Here is a 13,865-nt window from a genome sequence, read left to right on the forward strand (position 1 = left end):
ACAAAATAAGCAAGACTTTGACAAAGAAAATTATAGACCACTTTTGTTTCTGAATATAGGTACAAAAATCCTGAACAGTCTTAGAAAACTAAGTCTAGCAATGTACTTTTTTAAGCATAGAAACTATTGTAACAGGGTGCAGCCAAGAGGGGGGCCCCAAAAAGGGATTTGGAATGGGGTCCAGAACTCAAGGTGTCTAGGAAATACTGGAGAGACATATAAGATGTCCTCACCCCTCCCCCTTACAGATGTCAGTTGGGGAAGGGGCAAATGGAGCAGGGCCATTGAGAGCTGTTTTGTACAGCACTGGCTTTGCAGCTAACCTCTGACATGGTCATTTAATGTATCTACAACCTTTATCTGGTTTTATAGATATGTTAAATGGCTGTGGCTGTGCTCTGAGCCAGGAAGTAACTGAGGGGCAGGTCTCCCAGGTAACGGTGCCTGCGTGAGAGTTTGGAGATGATTGGCTCCATGTCATTGGGCCACACCGGCCCAGACTCACAATGGCAGCCCAGTAAACTTGGACTAATATGGGAGTGCTGGCAAGTGTAGCCGATTATAGGAGGAGTCAGAAATGGGGCTGCAAAGGAGGACTGGCATGGGTATTAAAAACCCAGATGCAGCAGCCATTAGAGAGTGAATCACGAGGCTGTGGCAGTGCATGGAGAGAGCCACGCACTTTTGGCAGAGTGGAGACCCCCTGGCGGTTTTGGTGAAGAAAGGAGAGAGCCACGAGGTTTTCACAGAGTGGGGACCCCTGCAGCCATGTGAAGGAGAGTGCCACCCAGCCTTTCCAGAGTGGTGACCCTCCCCTCTCTGCAACTTTGCAGGGAGAGCCACACAGTTTTGGCCAGAGTGCAGACCCCTGCAGCTCTGGTAGAAGAGGACCACTCAGCTTTGGAGTGCTCCCTTTGGCCTCGTGGCCTGGGAAACAGGAGAGACTTTGCCTGGAAAATGGGTACAAAGAACTCTTGCCAGTAGACCGTGAGAAGGTGCTACATGGCTTTGGATTAATTAGAGATCCTGCCTGGTCGGCGACACAGCCAACTTTGCAGGAGCCTGGATCTCGGACTTGCTTCCTTTCCTGAGTTACCGTACCCTGAATTAGGGCAGGGGGAGACAGAAGCACTGTGGGTGTCTGTGGGTATCCTAAAGGACTTTGATATTTTAATGAAGACATTAGGTCACTACTTTAAGTCTGTATAGCATTAACTAAACATTCCTTTTCACAGCATTGAGCTTTTTCACAGCACAAATTTTCACATCCAAATCTCTGGCATTAAGAAATATCTTTCCTATTGGTGACAGACAATGGAGTCCAGTAGGGGGTCCTGACAGTATTAGTAGACTCTCCTTGGGGGGGGGGGGGGAGGAGTTGTTCTGTAGCACTATGGGATTGAAAAATCCTGGGAAAATGGGATGATGAAAAATGGGATTGTTTTAGAAAGGAATAGTTATTAAAATTAAAGGAGAAAAACTATGTGATCAACTCAGTTGAGGTGCATATAAATTTAATAAAATTTATCTTAATGATAAAACTTCTTTGAAAGTTAGGATTTGTAGGACTTTCACTATACACCTAACAAAAACTCTTAGAAATAGAAGGATTTCTTCAGGTCGAGGTTCCCAGGATCGCTGTTTCTACTCAATTGTATTGGAGGTCCTAGCCAGTGCATTTAAAGTACAGAAGGAAATAAATCTCATAAAGATAGACAGTTTTCAGTATTCACAATTAATATAACAGACTACATAGAAAATCCAAAAGAATCTACAGATAAATACTTTTAATTAATAAGATATTTATCAGTGTTTCAATATATGATTAAAATACAAAAATCAATTGCACTTTTGCAACCCAGCATCAAATGATGAGAAAATACAATTCAAAACATATAAGGATTAAATTATAAAATGATGGATTTAAGATCTGAAGGGTTGAAAGATTCAGTATCTTAAAAATTTTGGTTCTCTCAAAATTATCTGTAGAGTCACTCCATTTGTAATCAAAATCCCAGTAAGAGTTTAGCAGGTTGTTTCTGAAATTTATGTAAAAGAACAAAAGACTAAGAATAGCCACAGTGGTCTAAAGAAGAATAAAGGGGTGTAACTTGATGAAATATCATGACTCGGTATATAGGAACAGTAATCGGTAAAGTGTGGTGTTGGCACGGACACACACAATGAGGTAAACTAAACAGAAGAGTCCTAACAACACACCCGGGTTTGTATGCAGATTTGGTATGTGACAACAGTGGTGACACAGTGCACTGGGAAAAGGATCCTCGATGTACTAGGATGTACTACGATGTACTTCTCCTCTCGTGTCAGTAAAGTACAAGACAAGCAACCCAGCAAAAAACGGGTCAGAGACATAGGCAGGCATTTCAGAGAAGAAGTGCACAAATAGCATTTAAACACATGAAAAGATGGGCGGTTTCATTAATTCTCAATAAAACATTTATTAATTACCAAGGTGGGGGAGAGAAACTTTATAGTAGAGAAGCATGGCAGTTACTACCTTGTGCTGAAAGTGAACAGCAGCAGTAATGGTACAATTTGAAATGATGCACCTCCTGGTCGGATGCACCAAGAAGAACACAGCAGTATTTCTGTGATGGTCCCGCCAAGGTGCAGTAACTTTGGTCAAACCACGGGGAAATACCAGGCAAACTCAACTCTAGTACAGTCTTCAGTGTAAACTGACCATAATCGTCAGAAGTGCCTCAAGAAATAACTGAGCAACTGAGAGAAAAGACTAAAGAGATGTAACAGCAAAAGTGATGCATGATTTTGAACTGGGTCCATTTGTTGGAAAGGATATTACTGGACTATGGGAAGCTTGAATGTGTAGGCTAAGGATTAGATGGCAGTGATGTGTCTGGTTCTGATGGTTGTATTGTGGGTAAGTAAGAGATTGTGACATTTATGTTTACCACATACTCACTAAGATGGTGAGGTAACAGAGGCATCATATTGCCAACTTATTTTCAAACAATATTGTTCCTACAACTTTTCTTTCAACTTAAGTAAAAAACTAAAATTCTGCAGAGAAATACCATTTAACATCATTTTAGAAAAATTAAAGCTTTGACATTACATGTTGGAGAGAAATTGATCGACAGGAATCTTCAATACTGCTAACGGGAGTGAAAATTAACTTGAACACGTTTAAATATATTTTTGGCCTTATTATGAAAAAAAACCATTCACTTACAGTATAGTCTAAAAATTCAGTACCTAGACATATCACCCAAGAGAAATTCTAGTAGGTGTGCTCTAAAATTTATATATAAGAATATTTATAGCAGCGTTGTTTGTATTAGCTATATATATACACACAGACATATATAAAAATCACACAATGTGATATTATACAGCAGTGAGAGTGAATGAAATGGATGACTCATACTTCATGTTGAGTGAAAGAAGCCAGTCACAGAAGGCTAGTCCTTGTGTGGTTGCATTTTTATGAAGCTCAGAATTAAAGCAGTATTTATACAGTATATTATTTAGGAATATGCATATGCATAACAAAACGTTCTTTCTAAGATGAAGCAATGATTAGCACACGATGTAGGATAAGCTTATATCTCTGTGTGGAACCAAGGGAAGCAGTTTGGAGGAGAGGCATTGGGAATGTAACCACGTAGGTCATTTTGTATTCTTAAGTGAAGTTAAGTGGTAGCAGCGATGCAGGAGCTTGATTTACTATGATCCTTTATAGTATGTGGATTTACATGTTATATGCATATTATATGTACCAATATAGCATAAAACTATTTTTAAATTATCAAAACCACTGAGAAGTGATTTAAAGTAACAGGTTTGGGAGCTTCTCTTTAAATTCTGATAAGAACATATTTTAAGAATGGAGGGAAAAGGGAAGACAGCAAATCAACCGGTCAAGGCATTTTTTGACTTTTCAGTCAGAGAAACAAAAGCCAACTCCAGGGCTAAAGCATTAAAATACTGCTCAGTATCATGTCCCAAGGGCCTAGGGAGTCTGAGCATGAACTGACCCTGCCTCAGCCTGACAGTACAGCAGGGATGGTCGGATCCAAGACTCCTGATGCCTCTGAAGGCGTGTGCCCTCCTGTCTTTTTCCAGCCAAAGTGTTCTGTAGGAATAGACTTGGGCACGCTGGTTTTCTTTGTTTTAAGGAGTCTCTTTGAAGCAGAATACTAAACTCCTCTTAAAAGCCTGTGCTGTTAACTAAAGAGTACCATTTCTACTTGTCAGACAGCGCTCTGACACATTAAGAAAACAAGCAAATCAATTATGTAAATAGGTAGACAGCTTTATGAAACACAGACTAGCAACCCTTGGAGCTCAGAGGATCGATGTCATAAAACACAGATACTTCCTGACAGCTTTTACTTGGGCTTTGTTGACTCTGTATACGCTGAGTCAACATTTAAACTCTATGCAGAAGATAACATTTGTAACAACTTAAGAATGAACTCACATTCTGAGGTGTTAGAACTGAATATTTACCCTAACAGCCATTAATTAGACATGTAGGAGTTGTGTGACCACTAAACACTTTATTTTCTGCTGAAATAAAATCCTCTGTAAAGGAGAAGATAACACGTAAACTTCACGGGCATAATCTTCATTAATAAGAGGCAGCCACAGACATCTCTCCAAAGACATTTGATTGAACCCTTAGAATGATCACCCCACCACAAGGATCATATAGCAATGCAGCAGCAGAAAAGTGTATATTTGAACATCTCAAAGTCCCCGTTTCTGTATTTTCCACTCCTTCAGGATGGATAGTACCATATGGCTTCCACATAAGTGAACCTGTTACTAATAAACTAGGACTGATGTGTAATTACGTTTTCAGTGATTCATCTGTGAAACACCCTGGGTTATTTTACATGGAAGCATCTGGTTCACATGTGTACAGTGGTTATTCTGTGGTGATTGACATCTGTATTCTTCTCATAAAGTCCCAACTGCACAGATGTGGGCTCTTGCCTTCTTATACAGACAAGCTTGCATTTGAAAAAACCTTGCCTCAACCCTGCGTATGAACATTTCAATTTTCTGCACACGTACACACACACAACACTTTTGCTGTGATTGGAATATAATATAAGCATTTCATGCAGTGTTTCAGTTGTTGAACAGATGTATGTAGGCGCCTTTATCTCTTTTTATGTTTGTTTAGACCATGACATCTGTTTTAGATTGTAAGCTCAAAAAGGGCAGTGACCATGTCAATTTAATATTCTGCAGACAATGTCCAGTGGAGCATAATTCACTTTCAAATGCTTGCTAAGTGTTGTCAATCAGGATGGTGATGTTAATGACTGTAAGGAAAAATAGAGTTTATAATCTGATGTTAAACACATTTTCCACTTTAAGAAATATTTGCTGTAAATGACCCTGCTTTCAATTTCACACATTCTAATCGCCCAGGTAACACATACAGCCGTGTTGTTTTGAGGAGAATCAGTTTACTTTATGTTAGAGTAAGGCTGTAATGATGCGTGGCATGAGATCTCAAAAGAGGCAGAATTCAAGGCAAATTTCATGAGAGATGTGGCACTGCAGCTGGGGCTCCAAGGGTAGACAGAACTTGGGCACGTAACAATGAAGGGAAAGGCATGGGGGGCAAAGCGAAAATGGGCGGGAGGCAGCGGGGAGAGCATGGAGGAGGCGTCCTGCCTTGGCCACTCGTACATTGTGAGAACTTGGGGTGAGAGAGTTGCTCAACCCAGTCACTGCTGGGCTATCTAAAGTGTTGGTTTCTCATCTGGAAAATAGAGACCGTAACAGGACGTAGTGTTGTTATGACAATTCCATGAATAAGGAGCTTCTCACAGTACCTGCAGTATTGGCTGTTATTTTCAGTGATACATTAGCAACCTTGAATAAACTTTCAACAGATTTTGATTAAATTAAAAAATATATACTAAATTATCAACAGGTGAATGGACAAAGGATACTTTTCATTTTTATTTTAGTTTTCTCTTCTGAAGTTTTTGAAGTCTTTGTAATATGCATATTCTACTTTATATACTAAAGAATAAATAATTTTGTCATTGCTTGCTTTTACTAGGGTTGATACAGGACTTAGAATTTCTATATTTGAAACCCTAGTCGTCTTAAGAAGTAATTAGGGAAATTTATTATTTCTTTTAAACAAATGTTTGCATTAAGTAGTAACTATTTGACCCTAAGGAGTATTTATTTGATTTGATTCAACACCAAAAATAACTTCAGAAGAGCAGGTAATACAGAAAATTTAGTTTCATAACTTTGGATGAAACCTGAAAGTTGCACTATTCTCTTCTGCCCTGAAATCACTTCCCATATCTTTAGTGTGATAAATAAAAGTTTAGTGGTGACATTTGAACTTTTTTTGGAATCAAAATACCCTATGTGTATTAAACTTTTCCAAGGCAAGAGGTTAGGCTGGCCCTTCCCCAGGTATTCTGAGCATTTAAAATACATTCTCCATGGCGGTGCTGCCTCAGTTACTCAGAGAATCGCTACCAGTTGTGACATAACAGTAATTTTTCTTAAAAACATTCTGCCTCCCTATGTAGCTTGGTTTTACTTTACAGTTGGTTATTTTTTAAATCAACTGAAAAATAAATCTTTTAAGTTCAAATTCAAAATCTACAGAATTTCATGGATGATTTCCATCTTCCACCTTCCGGGGCTCTGAGCTTGTTCTGTCTCTTTAACACAGGTGGAGCCTCTCCCAGAATGTGAGCAGTGACGTCTTTGTGCTCACCGGTAGCACTAAGTGTGGTCAGCTCTCTTTGTGAAGAAACGGCTTTTTACTTTGTTCATTGTGTGTATCAGTTATAGGACACTAACTTTATAATGATGACGATGTTAGAAAACGGTCTGCCTCCTTAAAAGTGCCAGCTACAGAATCATCCTGTCATTCCCTGAAAAGCCTAGAAAAACATTCAGGGAAGATTTGGGACAGATTAATATTCAACAGCTCACAGCAGGAGGAGAGAGGACACGCACAGCACAGGATGGTACTGATGAGAACTTCACAACTTTGTGAGCAGAGGGATTAATTAGACCAGGTAATGGTGAGAACACTAAGAATAAAGTCTACTAGCAAGGACTAAAATAATGGAAAAATCTTTCAATTAAAGTAAAAACTGACTTATCTAACTTATAAAGCCAAAGTCAATAAAGAGAGAGAGAGAGAGAGAGAGAGAAGGTGAGGGAAAAGGGAGGGAGAAGGTGTGGTCCAAAGGCCCCTGTAACATACTCTATCTTTCCTTAGTGGCAGGGAAAGTAGTAAAGGAGGCTCCTGTAGGGACTTTTCCTGTCCTCTTTTCGCAGGAAAAAAACCTCTACTGATCAGGCTTATTTATATGAAGCCAGGAGAGAAACCTGTTTACTAGGAATCTTGTCATTTCTAACCTCTCTGAAATTATTTTTTTTAAAGTGAACAGTGAAAAAAGAGGGAAAAAAGTGAGCAGTGATCTTTGCCACTGCTGGGATTATTCCCTAAGAACCCTGAAACGCCAATCCAAAAGAACCCACGCACTCCAGTGTTCATAGCAGCACAATTTACAATAGCCAAGTGCTGGAAGCAACATAAGTAAGTGCCCATCAGTAAATGAGTGAATCAAAACATGTGGCACATTCCAGGGAGTTCTGGACAAGATGAAGGTGTAAGCAGAAACACCTCACTTCCTTGCACAACCAAAAGAAAGATAACCAAAAAAAAAAGAAGAAGAAGAAAAGAAAAGATGAGAAAAGGAAAAAAAGAAGAGAAAGGAAAATGTAAGGAAAATCAGCCTGAAGGTAGAAAGATTTTTTTTAAAAAAGGCTTCATGGAATAATTAGAATTTAAAATGGGCTATAATTAATGGTTGTTATTTAATTAGACAGACAGGAACTCCCAAGTTGCAAGTTACTTGTTTAGCTCACTCTCTATTAAGACTGTAGATTCAGGTTCTCTGAGTTATTTGCTTTCAAATTTTACATCTAGGTGTGAATTCTTGGAATAAGCATGTTCATGAAATTATTTAATTTCATATAATTACACTAAGACATGTGTAAGAATACTAATTGTTGTGTTGTTTATAAGATCATTGAAAAATCGAACCAAGCCAAATATCTATCAGTGGATTAATGGTTAGTATAACCAAATTAAAATTAACGATGAATGTAGATATGTATCTCAACATACAGAGACATTGCTAATATTTTGGAGAGTTCAAATATCAAGCTGGAAAATTATATATATGGAATGATTCAATTTTTGTAAAAATATGAAAATACAAATAATATAAAATAGAATGATGGACTTTTTGTACTTTTCCAAATGTATAAGAAGTCTTAAATATTATTTATAAAAATGATTAAGCTTATTTTTTGGTGTCGGGAGAACTCTATAATTTACTCTGTTGACTTATCAGGGATATAAAAGATATAGAATGGTTTTCTCCATTCACTGAATGCATTTTTGAGCACCTGTTATCTATTCGGCATGGGGAACGAAAGTGTCTAAATCTTTCTAAGCTCCTCTTGACTTTAGAAGATGGTCATCAGAGGGGGAGTGCCAGGAACCTATTTCCTTTGGAATTGTCACTTCAGAGGGGTCCTTTTGCTTTATGCTAATTTTTAAAAATTAGATTGATCTTTGTGTTCTGGCTGTACAGTGTGTAGACTACAAAAAACCTATATACAGGTTTTTCCATGTCTGACTCTTTAATTGAAATCATTCAATTCTCTTTTTTCTTCCTAGGAGAAAAAGCAACTCCTAAAACATTTAGGGCCAGAGAAAAATGTTTACTGTGTTTCGAGTTGACATTGAAAACTTACGCATGTGTTCATCATACTTTTATTCTTTACTGTATCATTTTATCCTCCTGTGGAATATATGTTTAGATGTGTTATTATGTCACAATAATTATGTCCATCTTTATTGTTAATGTTTACATTGAAACTCCCAGAGGGTAGTGCTTGTTGTCTCGACGATCACTGATGCCCTGCACTTTGGCACTCCTGTGAGGGCAGTGTCTTCAAACTTGGCTTGTTCAGGACAAGACAGAACCTGTCACAGGCCCAGTGGCAGCCAACCAGGGTTAATGGTGTGTGGTCATGAGGCCAAGAAGGGTCTTCTGTGGACTTTTTTAAATAACCTCTGCAGCTAAGTGTGGGTGCAGGCTTTTTGAAATACTCATAATCTGAAAAACATACTTGATGTTTGGAGATTCTTAATCGGTTATTCTTTTACATGAAAGAAGCTATTAGCAAGAACTCTTCTGGGGTTTATGCAATATTAGCAGCTAACATTAATAGTTTCCAAATGTTTTGTGAGAATTTATAAGCATTTTCATTTACAACATCTCATTTAATCTGTAGGCCACCTCTGAGACCGGTATCACCACATCAGTTTTCTAGGTGGAAGAATGTAAGTCCAGTTGGGTTCAATGACTAGCCAAAAGTCACATAGACTAGCAATCGACCTGGATTCAAATCTCTATGTCCTGACCTCAAGAACCGTTGCCTTTTTTAAAATTAATTTATTTAATGGTTGTTCAAGTACAGCTTTCTGTCTTTTACCCCCATCCCAGCCCCCCTCTATCTCAGCTGCACCAAGCGCCGTCACTCCTGCCCTTCAGGTAGGAAGCAGTACCAGTGTTGCGGATCGACTCGCCCCAGCCATAGTCGCCCCTGAAGCCGCCTCCAGTTGGGAAGATTAAGAATGTTTTATGCAGGTTCCATACAAACCGCTGACAAGATTCACACAAGAGCATAAACATACGTTCCTTCCTAAGCTGCCTTCTGATTGAGCCGTTTGCCCTCCAGCTTTTTTAAGTTGGTTTTTTTTTTTTACTGTTTTTTAAGACCAGTTAACAGTCAGTGACTATACCTTTTATCCTGGAACTTAAAAAGAACATTTATGTAAATAGAGAAGTCAGTTCATTGATGCATAACGGCAGTACTGAAACGGAATAAAATTTAGTTACTAAAAAGAAGATGTGTAGATTTGGTAAATGAATGACCAACAACTACTAAAATGTAAAGTCATTATTAGTTACATACACACTTATAATCAAATGACCACTAAAGGAAATTCATGTGATTAGAACTTCTTAGTATTGAAATTATAATGCATGTTAATAGTAGAATTTAAGGAGGCAAAGGAAAATAGAAACTGGGGTAGAATTATTGAAGAAATGGCTTGAGAAACCACTTATATCTTGGCATAAACATAGTTAGAGAACAGAGTCTATTTTATTTCTTACCTTAATCACGAGTACTGTCTTAGGCCCTTGAATGTTTGTGACCTCAAAATAACAACAGATTAATTTGAAAGTAGGTAAGGTAATTAAGTTCCCTTCATCTCTGTTTATGTGAATACAGCGTAAGGAACTAAATCTCAAAGTGCGGTTCTGAAACAGGGTTTAACTTTATTTCATTCACTTCTGTATCTCTTAGTTTTATTTTACTCGATGTGGAATTTTTTTTAATAAAATGGTCTTGACTTTCTTTTTGCTCCAGGCTGGACCCTCCACTCCCTGGGATGTTGGAAAAGGAGCAGCACGTTGCAACGGAGAACCTGTCTTTGGAGACGCTGAGAAACAGCAGCTCGGAAGACCTCTTTGATGAGATTTAACCTTCTCACCAAAGCGCTTTGATGTTCACTAGCCTATGTTTTCTGTTCATTTCTTTAACCTAAAAAAAAAGTGAAATTTCAACTCAGCAGCAGCTATTACTTCATCTTACAATTTAATTAGACACACAGTGAATTGAAGCCATTGTGCAAAATGGATTATACGTGTGTATGGAGATAGGACTTGGTGACGATGGCACATTATTCTAACCTGTTCATTCAGCATGACTATAATTACAGAAAATCTCACCTTTTGTTACTAAGGATGTGTTGATCTGACTCTGTTCACACATGTTATATATGGTAGCTGTCTAACATCCTGTTTGGGAAGACTTTGAAAATACGACAAAGAAAATGTCTACAGGTGTTTTTTTTTGAGTAGTCAGAACATTTATGTCTGAGTATTTTGATTTGTGGGATGACATATAAAACCTAGTTTTACTGTGTATGTAAACAACCTGAAAATCAAATGGTACAATGTCTGATACACTGAAGATTTTGTGTTCTTAATAAAATATGTTTCTTAGTTTAACTTTTGCCTTCACTATACTAACAGGCCTTCATAAAGTGGTTACCAATGTAAATGTAAATCCTTTTATATTAAAAAAAGGATATTTCTGGAAATTGTTGATAAAAGATTTGTTTTACATGTATGAGGACCCTCTTTGGTGACAAGGGTCTTGTCATATTCACATATCATTTACCTCAGTGACATCTGGCACAACGTCTGAAAAATTGCTCAATTTCTACTGAATGTCTCATTTCATCCTCCTTCTCTCCAGTTGGATATCCATTTTTTCCATGCTACTCAAACTTAAGGATAACCCCCGTGTTGATAAGCCCCAAATTGGTCCATCCAAATCTTCATCTTACAAAGCCCCTTAGTAACATTTGACTGTCAAACACTTCTTCTCAGTAAATGTTGTCTTCACTTAACTGTTGCAATAATATGCGCTGTTTCTATTTCTCTTTCTCCCGGGCAACTTATTTTTTAGATTACTTGGCTGAGTTTTCCTTGCCCAGCCGTTAAATTTTGAGTACTGTGGGATTAATCTCCACCCTTCTTGTTTTTATTACCTGCATTATCTCCCTAGGTTATGTATGGATTTAAATACCATCTGTAATTTGACATCTCCAAAATTAGAATACTAGAATAGTCCTCTTTCTATAGTTTTATACACACACACACATACACACACACACACACACACACACACAGATGTACACACACACATACATACAGGGTAGACAAAAGTAGGTTTATGGTTCATATGGAAAATAATACAGAAATTAATAAGTAATAATATAAGAATAAACTCTGTTTTGTGTACTCACAGCTATTAGCCTACTTTGGCCCCACCTTGTATATATAATTTACCATTAATTTATTAACAGGAGGTTCCTAAAAATCCACCTGACTACCTCTATCTGCTTATACCTTTGTTTGGATACTTGAGCACATCTAAAGCAGAGATTTGATTGTATCTCAATATGAATTCTCCCCCAGTTTTCCCCATCAGACTGATTGCACCGTCACTCACCTAGTTTCCTCAGGCTAAAAACCAGGAATCCTCCTTGGTGTTTCTGCCCTTCTCCTCTCGAATCCTATTATTTGTACTTAACCTTGGCTTTGTCTACTTCTCTTTCTGTCTACTACATCTGGTTTCTGGCTGTTCTCCCTGTACACTCGATTCCTCTACAGTCCGAACACGCAGAATTCTAAAATTTTAGATAAGGCCATTTCACTGCCTGAATTGACTCTCCAATATGAATCCATTGCCCTTTGGATGGAGTTCATACTCCTTACCACAACCTACAATGTCTGACGTGATCTGGCCCCTGCCTGCCTCTCTCCTCTGATTTCCTATTTCTTTCTCTTGCTTCCTTACCTCTCGCTGTCCCTCAAGTGGGCCAGATCTCAAAACCATCGTTCTATTGGTCTTTCTGCCCAGAATGCTCATCTCACACACTTGGTTTCTTCTCATCTTTCTGATCTAGAATTAAATGTCACTTCCTCAGAGGAGCTTTCCCTGAAATATCCTTTTTAAAGGTGTGCACATTCCTAGTCACTCTGTGTCATTGGAATATTTTTTTATTGTGCATGGAGTTATTTTTTTCAAATCTCTAGCTTTCTTGCTCTCCCTCCCTCCCTTTCACCCTAAAAAAACAAGCCTCATGAGAGCAGCCACATGGCTATCTGCTTTATCTCTACCCCTGTGCCTAGAACAGGGCTGGATTCATAGAGGCTCACTAAGTGAGTATTCGCTGAATTAATGCATGTCTATTGTATAGTAGGCACTCAAAAGTGTCTTTAAGCTACTAAACCATTTTGAAAAGAAACCCATTAAAAGATTAAAGTTGTTATGTTTTAATCGAAAGAAATAATGTTTCAGAGAGCTCAAGTACCTCTGGGATCAATTATAAATAACATATACAATTCAGCCGCAGGTTTTGAACTGAGTGGGTCCACTTATGCACAGATTTTTTTTCAATAAATATTTATACTATTTTCAATCTATTGTTGGGAGTTTGCAGATGGTTTGTATGCATTGTTCTATGATGTGTTATGTCAGTGCTGAAGTATCCTCGGGTTTCCATATTTATGGGCATCCCAGAGCCGGTCTCCTGCAGAGACTGAGGGGCAACTTAAGTTTTGGGGGAGTCAGAAGTTATGCATGGATTCTCAACTGCATGAGGGTCTACCCTAAGCTCCACATTTTTCAAGAGTCAACTGTACACATATATATGTGCACATAGACTTGACTATAGAGAGCAAAGGGAAATTACACGTTATTGTTTCTATCAGGAATAAGATTTCACTAAGTCAATGGAACGACCAAATATTTTAAATAGAAATTTTACTGCATTGTTATTTTCATAGTGGCTTCTACTTAAGAGAAAAAATTTTAAGTGTAATACAAATATGTGAAATACAAAAATGTAATTATAAAACATGAAATTCTATTCAGCCACAGAAGAACTTTACTATAATAATGAACCTCATATAATCCAAGATTTACCTTGGATAACTTTCTAAAAGGATTTTATACATAAAGTACCAGAATCTCAAAATAATGTTATCTCATCTGAATAGACCACAAATGACTAACCAAAATCAGTATGCAGCTCTGTGTGTGTGTGTGTGTATATAATAACAGTATAATTTATAAAGCTCATAATATTTACAGAATTTGTATTCTGTTTTCCAGGGCAGTGGATCTTTTTCACCATTGCTGTGTGTCAGATTGAT

The 13,865-nt window shown here is 37.8% G+C and overlaps 1 protein-coding gene across 2 annotated transcripts in view; it reads left to right on the plus strand.

Moving 5' to 3' along the window:
• The window catches only part of XRCC4 (X-ray repair cross complementing 4), a 209,944-nt gene extending 198,125 nt beyond the window's left edge, over positions 1–11,819 (plus strand). For both annotated transcript variants that reach the window (XM_037032053.1, XM_037032054.1), the window contains exon 8: positions 10,504–11,819. In XM_037032053.1, coding sequence (XP_036887948.1) covers positions 10,504–10,618 — 115 coding nt within the window. In that variant the 3' untranslated portion in view covers positions 10,619–11,819. The remainder of the gene's footprint in view (positions 1–10,503) is intronic.
• The last annotated feature ends 2,046 nt before the right edge of the window (positions 11,820–13,865 follow it).

Source organism: Sturnira hondurensis, unplaced genomic scaffold (assembly GCF_014824575.4).
Source record: "Sturnira hondurensis isolate 20B ecotype Veracruz unplaced genomic scaffold, ASM1482457v3 Scaffold0021354, whole genome shotgun sequence".
Taxonomy (NCBI): Eukaryota; Metazoa; Chordata; class Mammalia; order Chiroptera; family Phyllostomidae; genus Sturnira; species Sturnira hondurensis.